Genomic DNA, 24,330 nt, shown 5'->3' with positions numbered 1-24,330 from the left:
AATCAATCAATGGTTCATTGAACTAAATAAATATATGTACATGTTACACGAAAATGCAAATTTTATTACAAAAGTTACATAAGTTATTTGTCATATTTTTATGTAGTAAGACTTAGTACGTACTTAGAGTAAAAAGGAGAGTTGTTAGTACTCATACTAACAAACAAATATTACATTTTATAGCAGACAGTCATATTATTGAACAGTTTTGCATAAAAGTACAAACGTTGTTTCAATAGCATATTTAATTAGTTAGCAATGTCAAGTTTTGCAATCAGTTTTGCAAAGCGTTAAAGGGAAATGATTGCTCGCGTCTAAAATCGCCGCTTTGAGAATGAGATATTATTTACTGTTACGTCAATGGTATGCGATTCTTTATCTCAGAGTAGGATAATGACGAACATCGGCTCCAGTAAGACACTTATGTTAATAAACAACGTCCTTCAGGTTGCATATGTATGGTGAGTGTCTAATGCCAAATGAATGTGCCGGAGGAATATCAAGAATTACCTGCAAACGATAATTTTCACGAGTTTTTAACAATTTTCTGAAACTTAACAATAAAAAAAATGAAAAGAATCTTGTAGTGTTTTAATGAAATAACAAAAAGACTGAAAGGGTGATATACTAAAAGATGAAAATAGTTTTTAGATCAGTAGAAAATATTTTCGGAAGGCTGTCCACGATTGTCTATGCTGTAGGGAAATTGTTAATACTTTTTCCGGACAATGTGCTCCGGGTCCTGGGATTTGCGAATGATCGTCGGGTAGCTGAAATCGAGCGCTCATGCTGTAAGCGGGACTTTTCACTCTAACAGCGTCTGGTTTCACAGCTTCGTAGGTGCCAGGTCCAGGGACCAAAACTCTATCGTCGGTGAACACCTTCTGCCTACCAGAAATCGAATAAGCTGGTGCTGTCTTTTTGTTTCCTTCCTTTGTCCCACCAAGTGTGGATGGAATGTTATAAACGTTTGGGGCTGGAACAGATTACAGAAGAGGAAACTTGTCGTATTAAAGAATGTTTTAAGTTAAATAGTTTACAAGTCAATTTAGGTGGCAGTTAAACGACTCTCCCTGTATAAGTTAACGAAACAGAGTTTGATATTTCCAGAGACTGTATTAATGGCACACAGCAAAACGACGTCAAAGAAGCAGTACCTGGAATATCGTTTGGTCTGTCTACGTTTGTCCTAAAACCAAATGTAAACCGCAATGCTTTTTCCAACAAAAGCATAGCTTTTTCTGGACTGTACTCGCCTGGACCTTTAAACGAGGTATACTTATTGAATGTCACAGGAAGAAATGGGGAAATAAGTTTGAGAATGTCTGTATCTATACCTGGTGTCGAATCAGTTTCATGTACACTAGTCCTGAGTCCAAAGCTGTACTGTGGAGATTTGTTTAGGTTTACCTTTTCTGGGTGATAACTTCCAGGTGCTGCATTCAATGTAAAAATGTTTTACGCTTACTGAATGGGCACTTCATTTCATAATAAATTGATAATAAAGGTTTAAAAAAATATTTATTACCTGGAAGATTATTGGATTTTTCGACGTATGTTTTCACGCCAAACGAATACTCTGGAGACTTATCTAAATTGACTTTTTCTGGAGAATAAGTGCCAGGAGCTACAAAATTAAAGATATAATGCTAATATGTTGTCAATGTGTTTAATTTTCATAATTGTATCTGAATCTAAGTGAAAGTTAAGTTCATAGTAAAACTATGTGTAAGGGGTGCAGGGAATAAAAGCAAAGAAGAAATCTAGAAGGCTAGAGTATCTTCTTTCATAGCGTGAAAAGCATTACGTATAATTAGGACTTGTACTACTTTTCGAAAAATCGTTTCTTGACGTTCTTGAAACATCTTTATAAAACAAAAAATCTTTGAGTAGTAAAAGTTCTAATTGTTATCGACGGCTGCACCAACATTAAAGAGGTGATAAGCTCTAAGGGGAACGTCGTTAGTAGGTTATTAATCCACACCATTACCTGGCGTATCCCTAGGTATATCCAATGGTTTTCTGTTACCAAAACTGAAATAAGGTTTATGTTCCAGATTTACTATTTTCTCTGGATAGTAATCAGCAGGGCCTACCAAGGCAATCAAAACATTAGTATTTGAGTATACCAACTGTTAAACCTATACCAACTGAATTTTCCAAAGTAACAAGCTCCAGCAACAGTCCAAATCAATTCACCTGGATTGTTATTAGATTTTTCTGGTGACCCTTTCCCGGATAGGCTATATTGGGGTCCTTTATTTAGATTTACCTTCTCAGGACTATATGTTCCTGGGGCTACAATAATAAATGTGATGTTAATTCATTTAGTATCTCCATATTTGTTGGGTTACTTACCTGGATTATCATTGATCTTTTCCGGCAATCCTTTGCCAGACAAGCTGTACTCAGGACCTCTGTTTAAATTTACTTTCTCAGGACTGTATGCCCCAGGTGCTATAGCAACAGGTGCAATACTCATATAAATTAGTATACTATGATAAATCTTCATATATCTTATGATAATTACCTGGATTGTCATTAAGTTTAGCCGGTGATCCTTTGCCAGACAAACTATACTGAGGTCCTCGATCCAAATTTACCTTTTCAGGGCTGTACGTGCCAGGTGCTGCCATAATAAGTGTAATATACATATATATATTAATTTTATCTGCCACCTGAATCATTATCGTTTATCTTGTTTACTAGTCACCTGGATTTTCGTTCGGTTTTTCTGGCATCCCTTTCCCAGACAAACTGTATTGTGGACCTCTACTTAAGTTTACTTTCTCGGGACTGTAAGTTCCTGGTGCTGAGATACAGAAAAAAATCAAATTTCGCTTACTGTAGAAATTAAAAATATTTTTTACCAACCTGGAGTATCACTTGGTTTCTCAGAGGGTCCTTTACCACCCAAACTATACTCCGGACCTTTATGTAAGTTTACTTTTTCAGGGCTATAAGCTCCTGGTGCTAAGGTAGAAAAAGTAAAAGTAAAATAAGAACAAAATTTTGTGTACCATGTAGACTAAAGATTTCTGGTACCAACCTGGGGTATCACTTAGTTTTTCAGACGGGCCCTTACCACTCAAACTATATTCTGGACCCTTATTTAAGTTCACCCTTTCTGGGCAGTAATCCCCAGGTGCTAAAAAAATTCCCCCATTTATTTCTAAATTAATGAAAACAGTGTTTTATTTTATCATAGAGTTCTTTACCTGGATTGCTGTTAGGTTTGTCGAGTGGAATTCTTTGTCCAAAACTATACTCAGGCGATTTATTAAGATTTACCTTTTCAGGGGAGTATGCTCCAGGTGCTGTAAGTTGTAAATTATATAAGCTTTCCATTTCTCCTCGACTGTACTACAATTTTGAGGACTACAAACCTGGTGTGTCATCCGGTTTCTCATGCGCAGCCTTACCGCTTAAGCTGTACTGCGGACCCCTGTCTAAGTTGACCTTTTCTGGACTGTAAGTACCAGGAGCTGCGAAAAGATGACTTTGATCTATCAGCTGCTTCCCAGAAAATTGCTCAGTTGTCGAATGATTATCTCACCTGGAGTGTCGTTCACCTTCTCGAGTGATGTTCTGAGTCCAAACGTGAACTGTGGCGTATTGTCCAATTTTACTTTTTCCGGGCAATACGTACCTGGTGCTGAGAATAATTATGTGTCTATCAGTTAGATCGATTCGACATTTTTTGAGAGCAGACGCTATAAGGAAAAGACTCGCGTACCAGGAGTGTCTTGTACTTTCTCCGTACGTCCTTTACCTACGAGGCTGTATTGAGGACCTTTGTTCAAATTCACCTTCTCGGGGCTGTAGGTGCCAGGCGCTACAAAAATGAGCACGCGGGAATAACTATTTATGTACGTGATTCTATAGAATGTTTTGTTGAATGCATATACTTTTGGTTGATACCATCACACTGATTGATAGTCTGATCGACAAATAGATGGAAAGACGGATGTATGTATAAATGGATAAAAGAGCCTGTTAATGGTGTATATTTTTAAGGAATAATAACGGAGATGTTACGAAAACAAGACAAGGGAAACATTTTTTGTAGTTGTCGCCTCGCTGACCAGAGTCCAGACGATATTGTTAAAAGTCAATAGAACGGAATGTTTACATTTCGCGTTTCTCTTGGAAATTTCAATTTGTTTTTAGAATCTTGTTCAATGATCTCTAACAAATCAGACCTTGACGTCGAAGAGTCATCGGTAAACATGTCCGAAAAATCTGTTACTCGATTTTTGCAATACTGTTGATACAAGAGTTGTATTCGAGTGTCGTATTTCGGTATAAAAAAATACGCGGAATATTGAGTGTTCGGATTGTTATTATTTCGAGAGTCCTTCGACTGACGCTTTGGCCAGCGACGCGCTAATTCAGCAAATATTTGAAATGATTACCTGGGATGTCACTCGGCTTCTCGAGAGGAGGTCTCAGCCCAAAGCTGAATTGCGGAGCGTTGTCCAATCTTACCTTTTCCGGGCAATAAGCTCCAGGTGCTATGTACCAAAGCAAATATTTAGAAATGATAATCATCCGTTCTGTCAAGCCATCAATAACTTCCGTTAGAAATTTCGAAAAATGTCTTAATTATTATACTACTAACTGAATAATTCGAAACAGAAATTATTTGTGGCTGAAATTGACAACAGTATACCACTACGAATAGATTACGCTGATACTCTGTTTATAGTGAACAAATTCTTAGAAAGCGTAATGCATGCGATCCAAACGTTTCGGTTCATGCACTGTTGATCCAAACGGTACCATCTACAAGATTATGAAGAGTCTACTTCAAAGAGGAAGTCTCGAACAGCGAGCAAGAATTAATAGTTTATCAAGCTGCGAAATGAAACAAGTAGCCGAACAAAAAGTTGCAACTGAGCAAAAGTAGTAGGTATCTACCGAAGGTCATTCTCAAAATCATAACGAAATTAACATTCGAATACCTAAAGCTTAACGAGGCTTTATTCCCCGTTTGTTCATCTTAGTTCATCGATCTTCCCAAGACGCCAATTTCATAGCTTCTGCCGTAACGACTTAACAATTTCTTTTTAAGAATTTACTTCGAGCTTAACCTGCGGTTAGAGAAGAAACAAGTTAAGTCGTTCTTAATTTCCTCTGATTAGCATTCAGCACTAGGAATAACGGTGATTTGTCAATTCGGTCGATCAAATGATCCCATGCGAATATATGTATATTTGTTCCGATTCGATAGGTCTAGTATTAATATTGAAAGAATATTAATGCCGTTTATATGTTAAAATAATCAGTGATTTGCGGTAGCAAATTTGATTCGCTTTTGATTACGATTAGTAAGTATAACCAATAATTGTCAATTAGCCTTCCGAAGAGGAGGGGTTTGCTAGGCTTTATGATTTGTAATTACCAGGGGCATCGCTCGGTTTGTCCAACTGCGGCTTTAAGCCGAAACTATACTCGGGGGCTTTGTCGAGATTCACTTTTTCGGTGCAATAGTCGCTCGGTGCTACGATCAAGATGCAATTAGATTATTGTCGACAAGTTTGCACTCGCCGCAAGTTGATTTCTCTTTAAATTTTTATTCTTCTTGAAATGGAAGTCGATATACATAGTAGAATGGAAAGAGGCGCTTACCAGGTGTACAGCTAACTTTTTCGGTTTGGGTTTTGATGCCGAAAGAGTATTTCGGCGAACTGTCCAGAATGATCTTCTCTGCTTTCTCCGGATTGTAATCGCCAGGTGCCGGTGTCACCTCCTGTCTCGATGACTTGCTGCGGCCGTGCAATGATGATGCAGGTGCCGCATCTTTCCCTTGAAATTCATAGATTCAAACGAACTGTTGTGAATTTTTTTGAATTTCTGACCGTTGAAAACCATTTATATGATATCAATGAAACAAACAGTATTTTTAAACAAATTATATTTCGCATTTTATAGAGTTCGTTTCATTAACTTCATGTGAAATATTTGAAAAGAACTTTCCGAACAATCTAGTAATTAAAAGAATATAGTAAAAGAGCCCGGTAAGAGTTCTGATGGTTCCGTTGGTTCCGAAATCAAATAACGGAGATGAAAAATTTCTGTCGACACGGTATCACATAAATTATCGGCCGCGAGGGTGAAGGAATTTCGTGAATGACGTCTATTAAGAGGCCTATACTGTTGCGAAATATCGCTGCTCCGTAGTTTGATCGATACATCTGTACTTCTGTACGCTGAATAGCGACGCTCGCAATATTATCACTTCGACCGAGTTACACTTTTAGAGGACACTGCTTCGCAAATGGTGCAATTTCGAGATAGACTTATTAGACTTGCTTATTGATAGATTCTTAGATTGATTGGTAGGTACATTTGTTGATAGATTGATGCATCGAGTAGTGGATCGATAAGTAGATTCGCGGATTTATCGAAACAGAGAGCAAATTCTTTTCCAAAAATTAAATTGTTCTGCAATCATTGAAGACCGAATAGCTGTGAAATGAGAAATAAGCGAGAAATTACCTTTCGCGCTGAGCCCGGAAACGTTGTATTGTCCGGGACCTGGTCCAGGGCTGTCGTTTTTCGCAGAATGCCTTCGAATTATTATAAAATAGATATTAGTACGTTACACGATCGATTTCTATAATTGCTTTTGCTACCTGCTTCCAAAAGAGAAGGCCGGAGCTCTGCCTCGCTTCGAGTCGGGAACGGTCTTTCCTAAAAGCTCAATTGTCAGTATACTTCTCAAACTTGGGGAACCTACAGAAATCGAAAATCGTAAGTACCAATCAATGGTGGTAGGGTGACACAGGCTGGACCAGGACTGGTGTACTCTGCTGCAATGGGGCCCCGTCTTTTCGTTGGTGTCCAGGGCCTCTGCGTTATACCGCCCATTCTTCTCGCAATAAGTTATTGGTTTTCTGAATCGGAGAAACGGTAACAAAATAAGATATCAGATTTGCAGTCTTTGAGCCAAATAAATAAACCATTTACAATAAATAAATAAATATCGAATAGAATCAAAATAATAATCTAGCGAGGAATGGAAATGGGTGTTCAACAGATTGAACAGATTCATTGTACCCTTTATATGATATCTCTATCGTTGCCTGAATTTCTATCGAGAGACAACCGAATCTATTTCAATTATCTCTTGATCTGGTACGATCGATTCCACCGATTAACGGTTTAATTAAGTCGAAAACAATCTTTCCCGACGATCGAATCACCAACCGCCACTTTTAAATCGAAACCGTGCCAGTTGTCGTCCGCTATTCCCGATCGACGCGAACGTACGAGATAGACACCGAATGGGAACTTCAAGGAGCTTGTCACGCTGTCCTTTTTCCCTTCGCGAGGTAGTAATGGGTAGCAAGCTTTCCTCGGGATTGCGCAACTTCAGCGTTGGCCTTCGAAGCCGGGCCACAGAAACGACTCACGAAGTTCCATATAAGAATATGTCCATGGTGGGTAGCCAGAAGTCGCCCACCATTCGGCATTGGACTGAATAAAACATGAATATCACAAATTGTACGTCGTTGAAAAACAACCCGAATAAATACGGCCCGAACGGGATGACTCACAGTCTACTTTTATAGCGTTATGGTACCTTTGTACTCGTATGTATCACGATAATCATTGTATTTGGAACGATCCACGAACCGGATCAGGATTATGGAGATTTATGTGAATATCTCATGACGATACCGCGCGTAAACATCTATAGAACTATAGATTTCGTTTGCTTAGTATTTTCACTGTGAATTTGGCGATGACATCGTGGAACATCCCTTATTTCTCCAGCGAATAATCAACAACGTGTTGCCTTTGGCTATTGTCAATTTCCAGACGTTTTGAATAACGCGATACGAATCTTTACGCTACCGTTGAATACTGAACAAAACCTTCATAGAACTTTAACAGAATACGAATAGAATAAAAATAATGCCTTGGGTCTTAGTCATTTGGTCCCCTCAGGTAGCAGTATCAATTTCCACTGATTAAAACCTGCTTGTCTCTTGTTCTGTACATTTACACCAGACCGGAGCCAGACCGGCTCCAGACAGAAAGTCGACCGCGAATCGGTCGACTGGCAGAGGCGCTGGAAATGGGGATCATAGCGATCCACCAGCAATTTCACGCGACCAGGTACCCGTTTCCTGTCCATGGATCGTTGCACCAACTGGTTGCGAAACGGCTCGAACAATAACGAGCAATCGCACGATCTCGATTTGCATAGGTGAAAATATTCATTTTCCAAATACGGTGAGGACGCAGGCCAGCACATCGGCATGACCAAAACGAGAGCAAGAATGATTCGTGGAAGACGAAAATCATCGCCTTTTAAGCCACTCTGACGCATTCCCCGCATTTTTCCAGTTGATTTTACCGGAGGGAAATCCGTCGTCCTGGAAAATCAGATCTCGAAGAACTATGTTCTATCGTGGGGAAAGCGTTGCTTTCAGCGTGCGTGTTCATCGCGACGAAACGTAGAAATTAGTGAATGCCACTGTCTTTGGATATTTATTCTGCAGTATATTATAAAGAGAAAGCGGCGATCGCTGTTAAGTGGCTTAGCACTGCTTAGTAGTGATAATATCGTTCGTATATTAGAATTAATCAATGAAAAGAGTAAAAAGGACACAATTTTGAAAGATAAGGTACCGGCAATAAATTCAGTGGTATTTGGCGTACAGGTAAACAATAGAATCTAACATTCCACACGTAGTACAACGCGCTACCGTCAAAGGTATTTCGGCTTCGGTTACACCTTTACCGTAAAGAAGGGCGATGAGTAACTCTGAATAATGGAGCATGCCGTAAACAAATATTATGTCATCGCGTACTCGCTGTTACGTCTTGTCGCGCGTCGTCGGGATCGGAAAGACATAAATGGCAATTTATCTTACTTCGTCTATTATTGTTCATAATGATTCGATGACTCACAGTGCCTCGTAGTTAAGTCACTCGAATAATTCGATAACGCAGTGACACCGAAACTCTTTCAGGTGTTGCTGAAAGGTACTCGAGTAGTTGATTGATAACGCGGACGCAGCAATTATAAAATTCCAAATTTTGCTGAACCTGAGGAAACGGAGTGCAACGAGTCATTGAATTAATAATCGTGTCGTCGATTTCCGCGATAATAGAAGCCGTACACTTTCGTCACACGATGACGCTTCTTCATTAGATGAATAGAATAGTATTTTATTCGAATGACTTGGAGCAGGTTTCAATGAAGTCTTACGAATTGATTTATGCATAAATCAATTATCTTGTCAAGAGTCCAAATGGGCTTCAAGCTTTAGCGGCATAATTTTGTAGTAGCGTAATCGAAACTTCGTCCGAGTAATCGAATTTGAGTATTTAATCTGGGTACAGAAATATGAAAGTATTCAGACTTGAATTTGACTACGAAGTTATCAAATGTAAATTCAACGGCTGAAGTATACAAACGTGAATCTAAATCCTCGAGTGGATTTAAATCTTAACAATGAATTTTCTTGGTTTCCTTACGGATAACAAGTGACATTCGTATTTTAATTTTAGTATGTACATTGAGTTTCGAAGTATCAATGTTTTCTGTTCTTAAACTTACAACGATAAATTTAATTTTATCTTTCAGGTATGCCATGAGTACATATTTGACATGCTAGATTAAAGCATATCGTTTTGCAGTTCGAATTATCATTGAGTTCGAAATATTTTATACGTCGTTTGTATAAAGTAATTTCATTCATTAATTATTTCTTTGTAATATGCAGTTAAAATATTATTTCCAATTTATTGGTCACTGTAAGTTTATATGGAAAGGCACATAAATGAAATGCATATTGCACAAGCATGCACAATAATGCAATGAATAAGAAAATATTGTTTCAAATCAACCGGTGCAACATAGTTTCTCAAGCAGAGTAATGCTCGCGTTCGTTCACACACTTTTTTAATAAAAAAGAATTGTACCATCTTTAATTGTCAGTTCTAAAATACTTCTACGACTCTGCATGGACAAATAGAAGTTACTGTAATTGTTGCACATAATTTTATATGTATTAATTTGAAGCAATATTTAGCACCGTTGGTTTTAAAATTGATGCGAAGTTCGAATCACCTGTATATATTATGTGGCAGCGGTGCTTCCTTAAATGGTGCAAGGATGATGTAGAGGAGCAGCAAGGTAACTAATTGAATCACAGATTTAATCGTTCGAACTATTTGTGGAATATTATTGAAACACCGATCACCTACAGATCTGCTCACACCGAAGACGCGTTCCTGACTGAGGATCAAATCAAGCGGTAATCACGCGCAGAGCTAATGTGGTCCCTCGATCCCCACTCTACATAGATCTCGACAGTGATTCAGGATGCCGACGCATGCGCGACTCGCTGTTATTCTAGGATAACGCTACCGTCCTGGGTCGGGTGCATTTCAAAAATACATGCGAGAGTTAAATAAAAACGTATTTTTTCTTTTAATAATGCTGTAATATTAAGATAACGTAACAATATTATTAAATATCAATATTTTTTCAATTTCTTCGTTATCATATATTTCTCATGAATACACAAATTCCGCAATCTGATCATAAATCTGAATTGTTCAGTTTTTCCATTGATCTGTACTGGGTCAAAGTGTACCCAGTATCACTATTTACAGGGTTTGATCAATATATTCACAAAATTTGAGCAAATGCAGTCTTGTAATATTTTTTCGCGAATATAAAGCAGTTGGTTTTACTGATCGATGGTTTCATTAGTAAGAGAACAGTATCGAGAATATTTGAGTGTACAAAATTGTCTTTATTGGTATACGTTTGAGAAGAGAGGTCTGTACAAGTAAAGATAAATCGGAGATGACATCGCAAACGTATCGCCTTGGCTCCCTTATTCGGAACTCTTGATTTCACAACCCACACACCCCAACGGTCTTGGTAGCAATCCTCGACACTGGACTTTCGACCTTGTTGCGTCCTGTGCCCGGAGGAACAGCCAGCTAAATTTAGGGGCTTATGTTCTCGTGAATAATGACGAGAAAGCGAATGCAAGGTCGGTTTCCGCTTCTGATCATGCTCTGAAAGTTTTGAAAACCCTAGGTAAAGCGTTAATTGATTTTAAATCAAAGAAAATGCATCAAATGAACTTCCGATGTTACCATGCTCTTCTGATTAGCATTTTCACAAAGGACATACCTATTTGTCCCTCGATTATCAAAAGATAAAAATCAGTACAGTTCTCTGTTTGCAGTTTAAACGCTTAAGGCTGTTCAAGAAAGAAAATAGTCAAGCTTGTAACAGAGACATTCTAAATAGGCTTGTATTACCTTCGAATCCGTTAACGAGTAGTTTCCGACTTCAAGCACAAAGCAAGCTCGTTTTAAATGGACCAACATGAATATCTGTCTCCAGTTGAATACAATATTTTGCACTAAAATGAAATGTATTGCGACGCGCGTAATGTAAAATAATACATAGCAAATTTATTTTGTTCCAATGAAATTCTATCACATAATTGTATTACGTCACATCCAAGTGTATTAGACCGCATAAATTTGTTTTACTCAGCTTCTGAAAGCCATATGATACGTTATGCGTCAGTACAGCGGGGCGGAGGCGTATTAATTCGTACAGACGCGCTGTCGAGAGCGGAGCGGCGTTCAGAACACTGTCGGACATTTAATAGTGCCCCTCTCTTACCATGCTGACATCACGATTGTGAGAACCGGTCAGCAGAGTGGCTCATTGAGTCGTGCGAGAAGTTGTAATGTACAACCAAGTCGAATCGTTCTGCTTTCGGATAGAAAAGTGATCGATGGTGAGATCCAAAATTTGTCATCCGTAATTTCAGCGATTCCATCGATCGTAGGGATCACTGAATATTCGCTATATACGATCCGTGCAACAAGTTGATCGTGCTCGCACGGATGTCATAGTAATTAGAAATTATTTTGGATATTAGTCACGTTTCTTTCAACGTTTGAATACAGGCGTATCATTAATTCCGTGGATATTTTACGACGATGAAATCGCTAAGCTGAATTAAAAATAGATAAGATCATTGTTCCGGTTACTACTATCTATTATATACCTCGAATATCGCAAACCGATTGAATTACTTAATAGAGATTTGATATCCTACAGGTGCTAAGAACGCGCGGTCGCACAGAAACTCGCTGCAAACTGACTACCGTCGGCATTCCTATTCACTCGAACACGAGCCAGCGTTGACAACAGGAAACGCATCCGGACAACGTTTCTTCCACGCCTATATCGAACGATACGCAGTCACGGTAATCACTGAAATCTAACATCTCCGAATTACCAGGTAAATCATTTTCTTTTCATTTCTCTATTCGACATCTAAAAATTTTAAATGTTTAAAAAATTTATTTTTCAGAAGAATGGACCCAGAGGATGAGTTGCTGCAGATGCATCTGTTGCGTGACTACCGTTCGTCTCTCACGAGAACTAGACTGCTACAAGAACAGCTTTTGGACAGTCTGCAATCGAGGAACATTAAACTCTTCACAAGTCTGCTCGAGCAAATCTCGAAAAGCGGTATCGATGTAAACCGCGTGTTCCCCGGCGAACCAGGAGAGACTTGTTTGGACATCGCCTGCATGGAAGGTCTTTCGGAATTTGTTCCAATTCTCTTGGAGAAAGGGGCCAACGTGAACAGGATCAACGAAGATGCGAACTGTGCCGCAATCCACTACGCCACGGAACAAAATCACGAGAATGTTCTACGGGTACGTCACATATTCAAAGTTAATACTAGGACAGCTTTAAACGTTTCACAATCCTATTAAGGATACATTGTTATCGACAGGTGTTGTTGGAGGATCCTATGATCAATCCCAATCTGCAAGCTGCTTTTCAAACTGCTCTACACATAGCAGTGAGTAATAACAACCTGGTATGCGCGAGACTACTATTGGAGAAGGGGGCTAGTCCGAATGTGGTCAACAGCAAAGGTCTGACACCGCTACATATGGCGGCTATGAGGAAGCAAAGAGCTATGGTGGAATTGATCTTCGATAAAGCGACACTCGCTCCAGACATAGACAGCTACAAAGATTACAACAAAGAGACTACGAGGGATGTTCTAAAGAAACTACTACCGGATCTATTGCTACCACCCCCTGTAGATAGACGTCCGGATGTGAACCTTCTCAAGTACCACTTGACCGCGAACGACGAGAAAAGTTTCTTGGAATGTCTAAAAAAGATTTCGAATAATGCGGAGATCGATGCTCAGATTTTAATCGCGATGGCCGCCCAGCGAAACTTTGAGACCGCGATCTCCGAATTACTCAAGAGACGACCAGCCAATTACAACTTAGAGAAAGCCGCAGACATAGCAATTCAGAAGAACTCACCCCACATTCTCCGTCTGTTACTTAACAACTTCACTGATATGGACGTTGAGGCTGCTAACAGACTGCTATTCACCGTTTGTATCGAACTGGGAATCCCCGGCAGTGGTGGTTCGCAGGACATGTTGAATCGCCTCGAATGTCTTAGATTGGTCCTAGAAAGGGATCAAGTGAACGTTCGTTGCACCGATGGTAAAAATAATCTTTTACAGTTTTCTCGAATTTTGGACATTAATATGTACCGATGACGATGGCTTAGAACTTATTATTTTATTCTAGAAAAAGGAAATACTCCTCTGCACTATGCGGCCCGAGCAGACAGTCGCGAAGCGGTGATGATGCTGCTGGCAAAGGGAAGCTACATTGGACATGTGAACGCATTCGGCTCGCCAGCAGTTGCTGACATATCCGCGTCCACACTGTCTCAATACTTTGACGATTCTATTCAAGCCAGAAGAGAACAGACAAACGAGTATCTAATAGAGTTCGACTATAAATGTTTGAACCCTCACAATACTGATTTGAAACAACATAGACGAGAGATGGACCTCTTTCAGTATATCGCCGGTAATACAGGTTTGAAACATCTATTGAAGCATCCCTTGCTCTCGTCGTTTATCTATCTGAAGTGGCAGAGAATACGTCTCGTCCTCCGTGCGAGCTTCGCTTTCCATTTGCTTCTCTACGTTCTACTGAATGCCTATATCATTGGTGCAGCGAGGACAAAAACATTTACCAAATCTAACACAGACGATGCGGTACCAGTGGCACCATTCTCTGTTATAATTTTCAGAACACTTGCCAGCATCGTCCTGGCAATCCTTGCGTTTTGGAAACTGTCTCAGCTAGTCATGTCACCGTGCTGTTACATATTGAATTTTGGGAACTGGTCCGAATTGGTGTTGGTGATCCTTGAGTTCTTAGTACTATACGATGTGGGTCCTGTTAGCTTGGCTGCTCCAGTGACACTGTTGTCCGCTTGGCAGCTGGTGGTTATGATGGGCCAGTACTCTTGGTTGTCCGCGGATATTGAAATATTCAAGACGGTATCTTGGAAGTTCCTGCGGTTTTTGGCCGTTTACGCGCTCCTCATTTTTGCATTCGCATTAGCCTTCTTCGTCCTATTCCAGCACAACGAGAACTTCCTCGACCTCGGTCAGTCAATGTTCAAGACTATTATCATGCTCACCGGCGAATTCGATGCAGACGAAATACCATTCAAGTCTTATCCGTACATGAGCCATCTAGTTTTCGTTTTATTCGTTTTTTTAATCGCTATAGTGCTGCTCAATCTCCTAAATGGTCTGGCGGTAAACGACACAACCGAGATTCTTGGTAAGGCTGAGTTGGTTGGCCTGATTTCCAGAATCAGGTTGATCTCTTATGTTGAAAATACAGTAATCAGCACGGTCTACGATCATACACCGCATTGCTGTCTATCGCATTACTGTCTTTGCAACTGGCGAAACAAACCTCTTGCTTCTCTTGCAAAGCAGGTTCTTGTGTTCCCGGAGTATTTAAAGAAAGGTAAGCTTAACATTGAGCTCTACAATAGTACTAGGATGGACTCCGGTATTATCAAACGAGCTAGGGAGCTTCTTTCAAGGAGAAATCGGGAATCGGACACTGAAAGGATCATCGGTGAATTAGACAAAATGAAAGAAAAGCTGGCTTCGATCGATATTTCTCTGAATGCGCTGAGGCAGGGTCTCGACAATAATAACGTTAATGTTAGAAGAGATGACAACACTTCTTCTTGAAAACTTTCAGCTATATATGTATTTTTCTAACTATTTTACATACAAGTGCCAAGGATCATTGATGTTCAATGATAGATTGTTTCATCAGCATTGATGCCGATAAAATAGAAAAATAGAAAAGTGATATCATTTCGCAGTAGCTACGCTATTGTTCTCAATTCTAGTTAAACTATTTAGCTTTACAAAAGATTATCTATAATCGTCGACTTTAAATGATGTTTATAGTTTGTTGATTTATAATTAAGATGTTCGAGGATTTTTATACTTATGATTAAATTATTTAAAGAATTTTATACTCCAGCCTGTAAACAAAGCAATCACTTTATCGAATTAAATATTTAAATTTCATTAAAATTTAGTGGTAAATAAGTTGTATGCATTGAATTTATCGCAGTGCCATTAGTTGATATAAAATTTGGATGACTAACGCATTACATTCATTTGTATACGTGACTGTGAATCGATCGTGATAATTTCACAATGCGTTCTACAAATAAATAGAACAATTTAACTATTAACGGTAACAAATTGAACTACATTTGTTTCAAGTACGAAATTTCGCTATATATAATTACTCGATGCCACTTACTATTTCATTCGTGATGCAATTATGTATATGCATGTGCGTTTATAAACTAATTTTAATGTGAATAAATATTTAACAGTCAACCAGAGACCTCCTCTTGAGTGGTTACCTTCTCCTTTCCACGCCGTATTAAAATGTCGGTATAAAATAGATTAAAATCTAGCCTGAAAAGAAATTTTAGATCCATGTCAATCTGGTTATCAAATCTTAACATTTGTTAATCAATAACTCACCTACAGAATACGTTCAACAGTTTTTCATTATTGTTTTCAGTTCCTAGATCACAGATTCTGTCCAGAAGACGTGTTAATACTTGCGTAAACTTATCGTCCAGCGATACAATTGTTTCTTCAAAGCTTCCTGCATTCTCTTTCAATGTGTCTCCATTTTCATTCTAATAAAATAGACAGAAATAAACTGATTATATTTAAGTTTCATTTGATACGTTCTAATGGACCCCTTGTGGAACTATGATTGAGAAGCATACATTATTAAAAATGAATGTAATGTACACAATGATATCTGAAATGTGTCACTGACGTATACATGTGGATGGAAAGCTAAAAATTTGTAAAAGCGAATGCATCTTATTGCTTGAATTTCACGTACCTGCAATGTAAAAATGAGATCACGCTATCGCTATAAATACAACTATATAATAAAATGTTTAAACGCATAAATCGAGTACCATGCTAAATTTGAATGATATTTGAATACCGAATATAAACATTGAAGTGTGACTTCAAATAAATAAAAAATACACTTGAGAACATATCATAAATTACATCGCAATATATATTCACATTTAATACGAAATTTGCATGCTACACTAAAAAGTAGAATATTGCTACATATTTAAACATAAAATTTTTTAATCTAACAGAAACATTACGCATCTACAGATCAGAATATTTTATATTTCTAATAGTATGGACTCTATTATGCTTGCAACATTTGTTAAAATATTTGTGAGTAACTTTTACTGAATATCTTTACATCTTAGTAGTATGTACATCGTGGATTTTATTCGTGTTGTTAATCTTAATTGTGTTGTTAAATACGTGTATAGCGTGTACATGAACCACGTAATTTAATTCGAAAATATAGTACGAAAATATTAGCTTATATCCGTCTATGTTCTCAATGCAATTGTTAATAATAATTAAAGTATGTTTTTCCTATACATATGTTGATAGTTTATGAATAATGTTTATATTGTCTCAACGAAATTTATTAAACGTTTACGTTCATTCAATCCGTATTATTCATAAATTACTAACATACCGAAAAGTTATTTTATCAATGAATCCATAATGTTCAAATATTGTATGTACAAATTCCCATGCGAATTTGAGAAAATATTCTCACTGTGAACAGGTAATATGACATCTATATCGATTCTATATATTGTTCACTAAAAAAGAAAAGCTTTATGATTCTAATAACTACGTAAAATGCATGAAAGCGGAGTTAGAACTTTTAGAATATACCTCAGAATCATAGACATCTTCCTGATAGGCGCCAATCATGGACGTCAATTCGGCGTCAATGTAGTATGGGCTCATACGCTTAACATTAGTAAAAAAATTAACGTTCAATTTACTACTAATTGTCACGTTTTTCTTGTTTTATAATATTTAACAGAGAAAACATTGCATCAGAACTAGATCACGATAAAAAGAATTTAATTACTCAACTATTAAATTCGGAACATTTAACGAAAAATTCTTCGATAATCATCTGTGTATTAAGTTTAAAACACCTGAAGTATCTATGTTGTATTATATTAATTAATAAAAGCAATTGTAGGGATTGAAATCAAAGCAAAGGATGCAACTCAGGAAAAGTGTTTGATCCTTATTTAGTGTATGTATGTGTACCGTATGCACGACTGTATAAACGTTCAGTTACCTGTGCATATTCATTCGTTTACTAATTAAGTAATAAGTGCTCACCTCCATGAAATCGCAAAAATCGATACAAGCGGCGCATATGTCCGTAATGCAGGCAAGAAGATCTGGGTCGGTCAACATGCATTCTTTCAAATAACTGTCTTGCAAATCCTGATGTACACTGAGGACGTCATCCACATTACTGACCTAGTTTGAAGTTTTAGTAGTGGAAGATTTAAATATCTTTCGGAATTAAAATTATGCTTCTAAAAGCTGATCATACTTTACTCATTTTATTTATGAACGTCAGCCAATTTGGCTCTATTACTTCAACCATCATGTAGTACGCCAGATGCTGAATACAATCGAGCATTCGTTGACGCAATGAAAATGCTTTTCTATAAGACATCGCCACGTTGTGGGTAAAAGTTTTGGCAATTTTATTGCTAACCCATACTCTGATATCAAATAAATGTTCGATTGAAATTAACAATTAAATGATTATAAAATTGTTATACCAACCTGCATAAACGTCTTTCAATGTACTTGCAGTAAAACAAGTGCCTGAACAACATCTGATAACAAGCGATTGCTTTTCTATTGAGTATTAAGGAAACAGGCCACTTGACGTCGTAGTTGAACACAAATGCTTCCAAACCAGTTAAAGTTTTATCATTTTTAAAGCAATACTCTGTAAAAAAGTGTCTGGTTGTACATTAATGTTAGCAATTTCAATAAAGAAGTAGGAATGTTAATAGAATCTACCTTCCTCTTCTCTGGTTTGGATGGAAAGTATCCTAAACATTTGAAATTGAAGATCGTATGGTAAAAGTTCAGGTTTCAAATCATCTTTGTACGGATCTGAATCCGCAGTAGACATTCGTAACGCAACTTCCAGAAGAGAGGCCAAACGATGGGTCACGATATCGTACATATTTTTATTTAATTCTGCTTCACACAAATTTAAAAATTGTACCTATAATTAAATTATAAATCCTTGTAGAGAATTTTCTAAAATGTAATATATAGCTATTTGAGAGAACTTACCACAAAATCACCTTGGGCAAGAAGAAAATAACTTTTTACACTACGAAGCCGCCCCATTAAATCGCTTTCGTGTATAAGGACCTCTAATAAAGTTTTCGCAGCTTCAGAATATGCTCTATCGATAGTGGCAATATATTTCTGACCTTGATGCTGATAGATAAGAGGTTCTTGTTTTCCCCACTGAACAGTCTTACCTATAAACTTACATTGATGATACTTCTGTCTACATATGTATAGGAATTACTCTATACATATATTCGCAAAACATTACATACCACATTGTCGAATTACATTAAAGTATTTCCCAGTTCTTAAAATAGTGTTTGCCTGATCATTAAGGAACGTGGGGATTCTCTCTGACCTCATAGTGTACCTCTTTTCCCAATAATCCGCGGAATAATCTACTGGTAGTTCCTCCCTATGAATTAATTCGTTATCCTCCACAAAAAACTATAAAATACAAAAAGATTATTTAATATACTCTGGACAAATGAAGCTAATGAATAGACTGTATTTACCTCTTCGTATGGATCGCATATTACACCTTTGTATACCCATTTTTCAAGTATTTGCATATAAGGTACGCTTGCCGTTTGTATCAGAAACGTGCATAGTTCTTTGAACTTTGCCTCACCACTTATATTATTTGCTTGCTCGTGTAAAAGACTGAGTACCTTTCCACCTTTTGCATTCGCCTGAAATAAACCATTGTATTATACAACCATTTATAAAAAAAAATTATAAAGAACTCACTTTACATATCGTGGATGTTATTTGGAAGAGAACAGACATTGCGATTATAGTAGGCTGTATGAAGAACCACAATTTCTGCAAATTCAATTTACCACGAATGTGCTCCATTTCCAATTGTACAACAAATAACTAAAAAGTATTTAATTATTTGTCAGTATATCGATCAAATGTGTGAATTAAAACTTAGATGGAACACCTACTAAATAATCTTTTAACAGACTTCTTATAGCTCCTCTTAAGGCATGATTAACTTGACCATCTTCCGATATGACTTTTTCTTCGACAAATCTAGCTGTCATGGAATAATGAGAAGCAAGAGGTAATATTTGCTGCGTCATTTGCTTGTACGATATACCTATAAATAAGATCATATAAAATTATAATATTTGACGTTCTATACAATAGGAATAAATTATGCTAATGCTCCTTACAGACATCTGGGGATATTTTGAATGTTTTCACTGCATATGGACTAGTTAAAGGTTCAGAAACAATGTAAGATCCATCTATACCCTTCAGACAGTTCAGAATATCCCAAAGCAAAATAGATTCCTGAGACACAGTAGGTACAACCTCTGTAAAAGCTTTTATTTAGTGAGCCATCTACTAGTGTTTCAATATTAGCTTGAACAAAATCTTACTTTGACATGGTGAAATATTTGGTTCATTATAGAAGTCCCAACTCATTCGTGGTCTCTCATGAGCCCAATAATGTTTCACCCCTGATGGTTCTGTTTTCTTTACAATCGCATTTACTTGTTGAGTTAACTTCTTTTCTCCTTCTACAGCAGCTTTAATCACGTTTTTACAAATCTATAGTGTAAATATAAATAATAAATAAACCAGTGAAAAAGTTATATTAATTTTACAGAAAAAAATTCAACCTGTGGTAAGTCTTTTGTGGTGATAGCAGCATTTTTGCTTGAAGTCGAAGTTAATGTAGTTGCTTGTTTGGCCAAATAACTTTTTAAATCTTTATCTTCAGATATAAGTTCCAAGACTTGTGCAAATAAACCTAATAGATCTATCCTGAGAAGCCATAAACATGCGTGTTAATAAAATGAATTTAGTTCAAATCAAAGAATAGTCAGATAGTGATACCAACTTTTTTGCTTTCAATTCTTCATATTTTTGAACAAAAAGTTCAGGAACAGGAGAACTTTTCGCCAAATTACGAATGCAACTTTGTGATGCTACTATAGTTAAAGCACTTGCACTTGTTGGTATACCCTCTTTTTGCAATCTTTCCACATGCTTCTCAGGTGCAGAAGTTGACCTACAGATCAATATATAATTCTTAAATATATATACTATAACATATATCTTTGTTATAAATATTTCATTATTGCTTACCCTAACAGTCCTATTAGTTCAATCACTAAATGATGTAATTTAAATTCACTCATGGCTTTTGTACTAAATAACAACTATTACATAGTTGACATAAACAATTTTTTATGATACTCTGATTGCATTTGAAGTTGCTGATACCATAGGTATATTCGAACAATGCCTTTACGCAGAAATCGTTCGTTGAATCTGTCCGCACGCTTTTCTACATTGAAAAATAAGGTAAACGCATTTGGTTAGAAATTATATACTAAGCTAGGTTATGTATAAAGATATTGGCATTGGCATTCTAAAGGAACATTGGACAAACTACATAATTACCTTCAGCAGAAAATAATTCAATTAATATCTATATTAACATAAATATTGGTAGTACATATGCATATATAAAAACACTCATCATAAACAGCAGTCACTGACTTGAGATTGTTTGAAACTTTTGATGCCCAACATGCCGGTCTGATTTAAACGAACGACGCGCCCTTGTTTAAAACTACTATAAAACTAACTGATGTCAAATTATTTGAATACATATACATATACACAAATACACAGTCTATTATACAACATTAATTATATATTTCGTTGTTCTTACAAATAATTAGTACAATTTAATTCGTATCATTTAATGATTTTATTACAATAAATTTGATGATATTATAGAAAATAAACATCTTTCTTAGTCTTAAAACATCATCTTATTTAGGATTATGTAAAACTTTAATTTCTAGAGTTATTAAATTTTAATTATTTTCGCTCGAAGATGCTATATGTATGATGTTGCATAAAAAAAAATTCGTTTTGTGCGAACGACTGTTGTTTCCGTTTCAAGCAGTGGTAAAATATCCTGTTTTATCTTCGTATTCATTTTACACCCACATTTATCAGGATTTCTGAAATCGTGAATATGTGTACCAAATATTAGGTAGAGTCTCAACATTCCGGGAATTATTTATGATACAACCTAATATTTTAGTTAATTATTATACATGAATTTAATTTTTAAAAGAATGTAACATGCAAACAGTGATGTAATAGTACCTAATGTGTGTATTTATAACATCAGATGTAAATATGTTTTGTTGTTTCAGGATATTTCCACCATTATTTATATTTGTTGGTACATTACAAACACATTTTGTAGCATTTTGTTGTTTCACACAATTTTCAGTATCATTTATACTTGTTGATGATTTCCAAGGATACCTTTGCTTCTTATTAGGTATTTCTCTCATGGTAGTGTCAATAAAAGGATCAGACTGTTGGGCATTTATATTTGTTGATAATTCCGAAGGATAACTTTGTTTCTTTTCAGGAATTTTTTTCATGGTAGTGCCAATAAAAGAATTAGACTGACTGGTATTTATATTAGTTGGTGTCTTAATAAAATTTGTATGATATGCATTTGTATCTTTTTTAAATCTCTTAATAACATTTAGTGTTTCGTCATCAATTACGGGTCTTTTATTCCTTAATGAAAAATGATTTTGTTGAATACAGTTAGACTTGTAATTTTCTATTGATTGCCTGCATTTAAAAAAGTATGTTAAACGATATAATTAACATTTATCAATATATTAAAACAATGACACATGTTCTTACAATGAAAGATTTCTGTCAATGTTGAGCTTAATTTTCTCGAAAAATTCGTCGTCAACATCATCATCGTTAACGATATTATAATCGCCGTTTGATCTATTCTTAACATTTCGTTCATGAAGTAAACTTTTTCTGGTAATATTATCAGAAAATATTATATCTATAAACAAAGCAATCAATTGATCCAATTAATAGTTATTAAAATTGTATCATTTATATAATATGCAAAAATACAAAAATTTACTAGAACTTAGTTTCTGTATATCTGATGCTGGAGATGGTTCGTCACTGTTCTTAAAATTATTAGAGAAAATGGCTCTTCTCAATTCATTATTCATATCTCGTAAAAATGAATTCGAAGAATTCATAAACGTCCCTTGTCCTGTCATTGTTAGCCACTGCAGTGCACTGTACACAAAAGTGACGCCTTATAAAATTATAAAATATAAGCGTAAAATTTGTCTTCCAAAGATCATTCTTTAAAGCATTTCAGTGAAATTAGCGTTTCCCGGTTTAGTCTTTAATCGTTGTTGCGCGGCTTTATTTTGAATGTTTGATCCTTGCTGCCTTCGGCCATAAACTTAAGATCCTTTATAGACATTGCATCTTATAGACTTTTCTGTCTCAGCTTTGGAAGACTCTAGAGTCTAGTCCAATTACTGATAGTTTAAGAAAAATGGTATTTAGTAAGAAGAGAATATCCTGTATGTTTTATTTCTACTGCGAGTACTGAATATTATTAGAAGTTAATAAACATGTATGACAAGAATATTTAAGTAGTGGAAACAGTATTTATGAAACATATATTGTTATAGAAATACGATATAGTGTAATTATTTTCAAGGACAGTTGAGCAATTACTTTTAATAATTATATAATTAGTAGATATGATTACTCAACCATTCATAAAAATAATAACACTTTATGTCGTAGTTCTGTACTATATGTTTCATAAATACTATTTCTATCATTTAAATATTCAGGCCATATATGTCACTTGCCTCCAAATAATAATATAATAAAAATAATAATCAGCGCTCGTAGTAGAAAAGAAATATATTCGAAATATTCGCTTCTTACTAACGTATCAGTTATCGTCAACTATCAGATATGCTGAGTTCGACATGAAATAATAATAGGGTTTTAAAACTCTAGAAAGCTGAGATAGAAAAGCTTATAAGATATAATGTGGGTACGGATCCTATGTTTGCGATTCGGCAGAAATTAGTTCCTTCTTGAATAAAGGTAGCGTTGTTTATGACGCAAACAAAAAGCTTTTTGTAAGGGTTCGTACGGCACCAATTAGTAGCTGGCAAAACGCTGAAACTGCTAACCAAAACAGAACTTATAAGTTAGACCACTAGTGGCGCTACTGTTTAACTAGTAGTTTCAACGCTCTGCTATTTACTAATTGGCGCTGCGCGAATCGAGCTGTTTGATTTTGCCACAAGAGGCACCACTACCATTCAAATAGCAACTGATTTTGCCGAATTTTAAATTATAGCTTATAATAAATGCGGTAAGAATCATCTGTTTTCCGTATTTGCAAAAATAAATAAACTTTGACTATATGATACAAGTGCTACAGAGTCTTCTATATATTTCTATGCGCTTAAAATATATTATTAATTCCTAAAATTGCAGATTTCATATTGTTTTCCACACACCTTGTCCTCAATGCAAAAATGGTGTTGTTTTAAAAATTTCATGTTACCAATTTATTGCAAGTCTAGACTAGAGTCTAGAAAATACTGGTTTGTGTTGGAGACTGAACAATAGACTGAACTTTTTGTGCATTTCGTTGTTTTCTGTAGCCTTCATAATTTCCTGTAGCCTGTCGGTAGCACCTTGAAAAATCGCACATCATGGCGCTTGAATTTGGTCATATACCAGTTAAGATACGCGGCGTTGTGTATTACACATTGACAGCGTTCGAACAAAAATGCTGGATACATTTTCTGTCGCGGTCCGTGCCAACTGGAATTCGGGG

The 24,330-nt window shown here is 36.3% G+C and overlaps 4 protein-coding genes across 6 annotated transcripts; 1 reads left to right on the top strand and 3 right to left on the bottom strand.

The window, feature by feature from the left end:
- Window positions 1–43: 43 nt before the first annotated feature.
- On the bottom strand, window positions 44–10,245 carry LOC144478550 (uncharacterized). The gene is given in 23 exon segments (XM_078196564.1): window positions 44–510; window positions 717–976; window positions 1,158–1,262; window positions 1,338–1,436; window positions 1,529–1,627; window positions 1,991–2,092; window positions 2,200–2,298; window positions 2,359–2,457; window positions 2,531–2,629; window positions 2,714–2,812; window positions 2,875–3,010; window positions 3,012–3,148; window positions 3,219–3,317; window positions 3,387–3,485; window positions 3,557–3,655; window positions 3,737–3,835; window positions 4,416–4,514; window positions 5,405–5,503; window positions 5,632–5,808; window positions 6,502–6,572; window positions 6,639–6,696; window positions 6,765–6,899; window positions 10,091–10,245. Coding segments are annotated over 22 exon segments (2,427 nt in total). The 5' UTR covers window positions 6,874–6,899; window positions 10,091–10,245; the 3' UTR covers window positions 44–426.
- Window positions 10,246–11,669: 1,424 nt separating this feature from the next.
- Pain (transient receptor potential cation channel family member painless) lies at window positions 11,670–15,127 on the top strand. Of its 2 annotated transcripts, none has more exons than XM_078196561.1 (5): window positions 11,670–11,792; window positions 12,119–12,302; window positions 12,378–12,726; window positions 12,807–13,545; window positions 13,633–15,127. In XM_078196561.1, exons 3-5 carry the CDS (start codon window positions 12,379–12,381, stop codon window positions 15,111–15,113), a joined length of 2,568 nt encoding a protein of 855 aa, XP_078052687.1. In that variant the 5' UTR covers window positions 11,670–11,792; window positions 12,119–12,302; window position 12,378; the 3' UTR covers window positions 15,114–15,127. The 2 variants fall into 2 exon arrangements, with proteins under 2 accessions (XP_078052687.1, XP_078052686.1); XM_078196560.1 differs by having other exon boundaries at window positions 12,375–12,726.
- A 187-nt stretch (window positions 15,128–15,314) lies between these two features.
- On the bottom strand, window positions 15,315–21,203 carry LOC144478548 (gamma-tubulin complex component 2). Of its 2 annotated transcripts, XM_078196562.1 has the most exons (19): window positions 21,063–21,203; window positions 20,745–20,946; window positions 20,497–20,667; window positions 20,276–20,420; window positions 20,033–20,204; window positions 19,823–19,966; window positions 19,592–19,746; window positions 19,392–19,520; window positions 19,157–19,333; window positions 18,914–19,088; window positions 18,639–18,832; window positions 18,357–18,567; window positions 18,114–18,282; window positions 17,875–18,049; window positions 17,655–17,798; window positions 17,190–17,267; window positions 15,933–16,093; window positions 15,703–15,863; window positions 15,315–15,415 (listed from the first exon to the last, which is right to left on the bottom strand). In XM_078196562.1, the coding sequence occupies exons 2-18, from the start codon at window positions 20,795–20,797 to the stop codon at window positions 15,779–15,781; spliced, it is 2,538 nt and encodes an 845-aa protein (XP_078052688.1). In that variant the 5' UTR covers window positions 20,798–20,946; window positions 21,063–21,203; the 3' UTR covers window positions 15,315–15,415; window positions 15,703–15,778. The 2 variants fall into 2 exon arrangements, with proteins under 2 accessions (XP_078052688.1, XP_078052689.1); XM_078196563.1 differs by lacking the exons at window positions 15,315–15,415; window positions 17,190–17,267 and having other exon boundaries at window positions 15,733–15,863.
- A 294-nt stretch (window positions 21,204–21,497) lies between these two features.
- Window positions 21,498–23,698, bottom strand: LOC144478562 (uncharacterized). The gene is made up of 5 exons (XM_078196583.1): window positions 23,635–23,698; window positions 22,585–22,748; window positions 22,344–22,500; window positions 21,783–22,268; window positions 21,498–21,634 (listed from the first exon to the last, which is right to left on the bottom strand). Exons 2-5 carry the CDS (start codon window positions 22,727–22,729, stop codon window positions 21,508–21,510), a joined length of 915 nt encoding a protein of 304 aa, XP_078052709.1. The 5' UTR covers window positions 22,730–22,748; window positions 23,635–23,698; the 3' UTR covers window positions 21,498–21,507.
- Between the last annotated feature and the right edge of the window lie 632 nt (window positions 23,699–24,330).

The sequence above is a fragment of the Augochlora pura genome, chromosome 2 (assembly GCF_028453695.1).
Source record: "Augochlora pura isolate Apur16 chromosome 2, APUR_v2.2.1, whole genome shotgun sequence".
NCBI classification, from domain to species: domain Eukaryota; kingdom Metazoa; phylum Arthropoda; class Insecta; order Hymenoptera; family Halictidae; genus Augochlora; species Augochlora pura.
This window is presented reverse-complemented; position numbering and strand designations above follow the sequence as displayed.